This window comes from Arachis duranensis, chromosome 3 (assembly GCF_000817695.3).
Source record: "Arachis duranensis cultivar V14167 chromosome 3, aradu.V14167.gnm2.J7QH, whole genome shotgun sequence".
NCBI lineage: Eukaryota > Viridiplantae > Streptophyta > Magnoliopsida > Fabales > Fabaceae > Arachis > Arachis duranensis.
Window position 1 is genome coordinate 5,495,243 of NC_029774.3, and position 4,101 is coordinate 5,499,343.

The 4,101-nt window shown below is 34.7% G+C and overlaps 1 protein-coding gene across 3 annotated transcripts in view; it reads right to left on the bottom strand.

The window, feature by feature from the left end:
• Positions 1 to 2,114, bottom strand: part of LOC107476580 (disease resistance protein RUN1) — a 36,070-nt gene extending 33,956 nt beyond the window's left edge. For 2 of the 3 annotated variants that reach the window (XM_052258718.1, XM_052258717.1), the window contains exons 1-2: positions 1,408 to 2,114; positions 117 to 1,218 (exon numbers count right to left, since the gene is read on the bottom strand). In XM_052258718.1, coding sequence (XP_052114678.1) covers positions 117 to 1,218; positions 1,408 to 1,907 — 1,602 coding nt within the window. In that variant the 5' untranslated portion in view covers positions 1,908 to 2,114. The remainder of the gene's footprint in view (positions 1 to 116; positions 1,219 to 1,407) is intronic. The other variant, XM_016096415.3, reaches the window with a different exon arrangement.
• Positions 2,115 to 4,101: the final 1,987 nt, after the last annotated feature.

Below are 4,101 nucleotides of genomic sequence, written 5' to 3' on the forward strand. Positions count from 1 at the left end.
TATGTTCGCAGAACTATGGCTTCAACGTTCTCAGCTGTCTGATACATTAGACCTTTTAAAATTATTTAGATTCTAAAAAAAGTAGTAAAGAATAATATTACCAATAACTATTTTACCTTGTTTTCTTGCTGGACATATCTTAGATCCTTTTGATCCCATAACCTGCTCCATTTTCCTGGTTCTTTGGGTGATTTTCCTCGAACAATACTTCTACCCAACTCTTGCAACAGATCATGCATAACAATCCAACCCCAGTGATTACAAGTTATGAGTGATTTATCAATAAGAATTCTTATACCAATATCAGCATAAAAACCTCGAATATTCAAAATATCCTTTACATATCCTACAAACTCATTGTGAAAGAAACATGCAATATCAAGAAATATTTCTTTTTCCATATTCTCAAGTCCATCAAAACTGATTCGTAGCACATCCATGATATCTTTTGTTGGATTTTCTTTCAGTCTAACCAATGCACTACTCCACTCAGAGACATCTCGCCCAAACAAAAATGAGCCCAATACTCTAATTGCTAACGGAAGTCCATTAGCATATGTTAACACAGAATTTGTCAGGTTTTCATAATCTTTTGCAACATGATTACATTTGAAAGCTTTTCTGCAAAACAATTGGAGAGCATTCTCATCATTTAAGAGTTTAACTTTGTAAACGTCGTCCACTCCATACTCTCTCAATATATGCTCATCTCTGGAAACTATGATCATTCTACTCCCTCTGCCTAGCCATTCCGGTTTTATAGCCAACTTCTCCAATTGAATCCCTTGATCAACATTATCAAGAACTATGAGAACCTTTCTATGGCGTAACCTAGTTTGAATCAGATTATTTGCCAATGAAAGATTGCATGTTGGAAAATTTTCTTCCATGAAAGCTTGACAAAGAAGTTGCTTTTGTACACCAAGTGGACCATAACCTTCGTAAATTCTACTTACATCATCTACAAAACATGAAGCATCATATTGATGTGAGATTTTTTCATATAAGATGGTGGCAAGAGTTGACTTTCCTATGCCACCCATTCCACAAATCCCTACAACTCGAACATCATCATCTGAGTCCAAAACTAGAAGCTTTTCTAATTCTTGTACAGGGGAATGCATCCCAACTATATCATTAGATAGACTTGATGATTGTTTGGGACTCAGAATGCTTGTTACCACTTTCACAATATTTTCAATCTCAGCAGATTGTGACCTAAATACATCAAGAAAAAACAAAGGAGAACAACAAAAAATCTTCACTTAAGACAGCAAAAGAAAACCTACATATCTATCAACCATAATTATATTCAATGAAATCTTTGAAATGTCTTAATTAATGTTAGGAGTGGTGATCAAATTATTTCAAAAGAATAAATAGCAAAACATAGAACTGATTACTCACTTATCCTTGACATCCCAGCCAGAGAGATTGGCTACTTGTGTTAGCGCTGCCCTCCATCTTCGCACTTGCTCCATCATCTCTGCATCATCTTTGAATCTTTCTTCATGTTCCATAAAGGCTTTTTCATAATTTCCACTTTGCTTTCTGACCTCAGATGGACTCACATTATAGAAAACAGGCAGAACACGGTGTCCTGGTATTTGAATGCAATCAGCTATCTGTGCGAGTTCTTGCAAGCACCATGTGGACGAAGCATAGTCCATTGAGAAGACCACAATTAGAACCTGCGATTCTTCAATAGCTTGCAGAAGCCCTGCTGATATAGGTCCTCCTTTCTCGAGCTTAGTATCATCCCTGAAGGAAAGTATGCCGTGTCTGCGGAGAGCATCAAAAAGATGATCGGTGAAGTTGTTACGAGTCTCTCCTCTGAAACTCACAAACACATCATATTTCCAGTTCTTACTATGGTACGGGGTGGTTTGGATTCTCGTGCAATCCATTTGTATGTGTGCACTGGAAATATGCAATGCAATCAGGATTAGTTTGTATGGGAATGAGATGCATACCGAGGATTCGGGGAAGAGTGTATAAATATAGTGGCGTCATAGTGATTGGATAGCGTAGCATGGCAGCATGAATAGAAGAAAACACTTTGAAGTGGGAAACATACTTTTTACTAGATCAGTAACGTGTTAACCTTTATATTACTTTCCAACATAATGCGCATTCCTTTAATAGTGCCAGTAGATGTAAACTCGCATTCCTTCAATTATTGCACCATTTTTTTATCTATTCCAATGCAAATGCAAGCAAACAACAAAATTTGTAAGGTGCAAATTGATTCTAAAAATGCAGATATATATTTGTACTTTTTTTTCAAAGGAAGAATGGATGATTGGTTTTATATAAGTTGTCAATTGAGACACTGATTATTTCACTGCAATTATCTTGAGATTTCTCTATCAATATTTAAATTGTTTTTAATTCTTTAAAAAAATGTATTGCTATTATGTTAGCGTATATTTAGATTTCAAAAATGCTTGTGACCAAGTCAATTTTATAATCGACTCTAATCAAGTATTTTTAAGTGATTTTTTTCATTTATCTTATTCACACGCTGAGCTCCCAACATCTTTTCTTCCTTTTCTTTTCTCCTCCTCCTTCTGTGTCTTTTTCTTTTTCCACCTTTAATTTTTTTTTTCTAGATCTTTTATTTCTCCTCCATTCTTCTATTTTTTTTTCTTGTGCATTTTTGGGTTTTTTTTGTGTGTATTTTTTAAAATGTGACTAAAAAGAAAAAAATGGAAAAGAAGAAATATACAAGGAAAAAGCATATACTCTTTATACTAAGCAGTAAGCACAGAAACTTTATGATAATACAGAAATTTCTCTAACATAAACACAATTTTTTGAAAAGAAACATAAGAAAATATGCAAACTTATTGGGAAAAGTATAAAAATTTTACAACAGTAAACAAAAGCTTTTTTAAGGTAAAGACACAATTTTTTGAAGAGAAATAAAAGAAGGAAAACATATAAATTATTACGATAAATACAGAATATTTTTTTTAAAAGATAAAACACTTTTTGGAAGGAAAAATATATATAAAAAAACACATAAATTTATTGAAAAAAATATAAATTTTATGATAATAAATAAACAAAAAAATTCTTTGAAGATAAACATACAACTTTGTGATTTTACCATTATACCCATAACGTGTGTGTTAGATAGGGTTCATATGAGGATCTGCAAATCTTTTCCCTTCACTTTTTTCGTCTCTTTACCTCTCCTAATATTCTAGCATCTTGTAACACCACTTATCAATTCCATAGTCATAACTATTTTCATTTGGTGTAAGCCAGACGATTACATTATATCAAGCAGGGGAAATGTAACACTTCATTGATTTAGAAACAAACCTTAATTCCAACTTTAAATAGAAAAGGAGGGTCAACAAGCATTCAATTTCTCATAATAGAGAAGTGCTTCATCACAAACGATAGTGGCCATACTGGCCAAGGCAATCCCTGCAACACAAGAACACCAAAATCGACCTTAACCACTGAAATGATCTTTTCCTTCCCCAAAAATTCAAAGTTTGAAAGAAACCCACATGTAAATCCAAGTAACATTTAAGGAAAATTTTTCGAATACCGATGGTCTTCACTGCCTCCACCATATCCAATGGAAGCTTCACACCACATGCTTCCGCTTCCTTCATAACCTCTTCAAAATCCATCGTTCCCTTTTACTTCTCCACTGTTACCACCAGTGCCGCTACCGTCGCCACCACCCCCACCATCACTGCAATCACCTCCGCCAATCTCAGGCTTAGGAGGATCATTAAATTGGTGCATTCAAGGTTCAGGGACAGTGTGGCGGATCTTGAAAGAGGGGGATTTGCGGAGAATAGTAAGACCGTTGTTGTGTTTGAAAGAAGGAATTTTCTTGCAATGAATATGGTGGTGCCATGTTTGGTTCTCGTTGCTCTTGTAATGAATACGGTGGTGCTATGTTTGGTGAGTTGTTTAAGGAATTCAACCACAAAAAATTGGAACACAGTCGACGGACATAGAATTGAAATCATTAATTGACTATCCCTATTTTTACTAGAAAACAAACATCATCCTGACCCCTCAGCTCCTTCATATGATCACTTTTTCTGTTTTTCAGGAGAAAAAAGAGGGGGG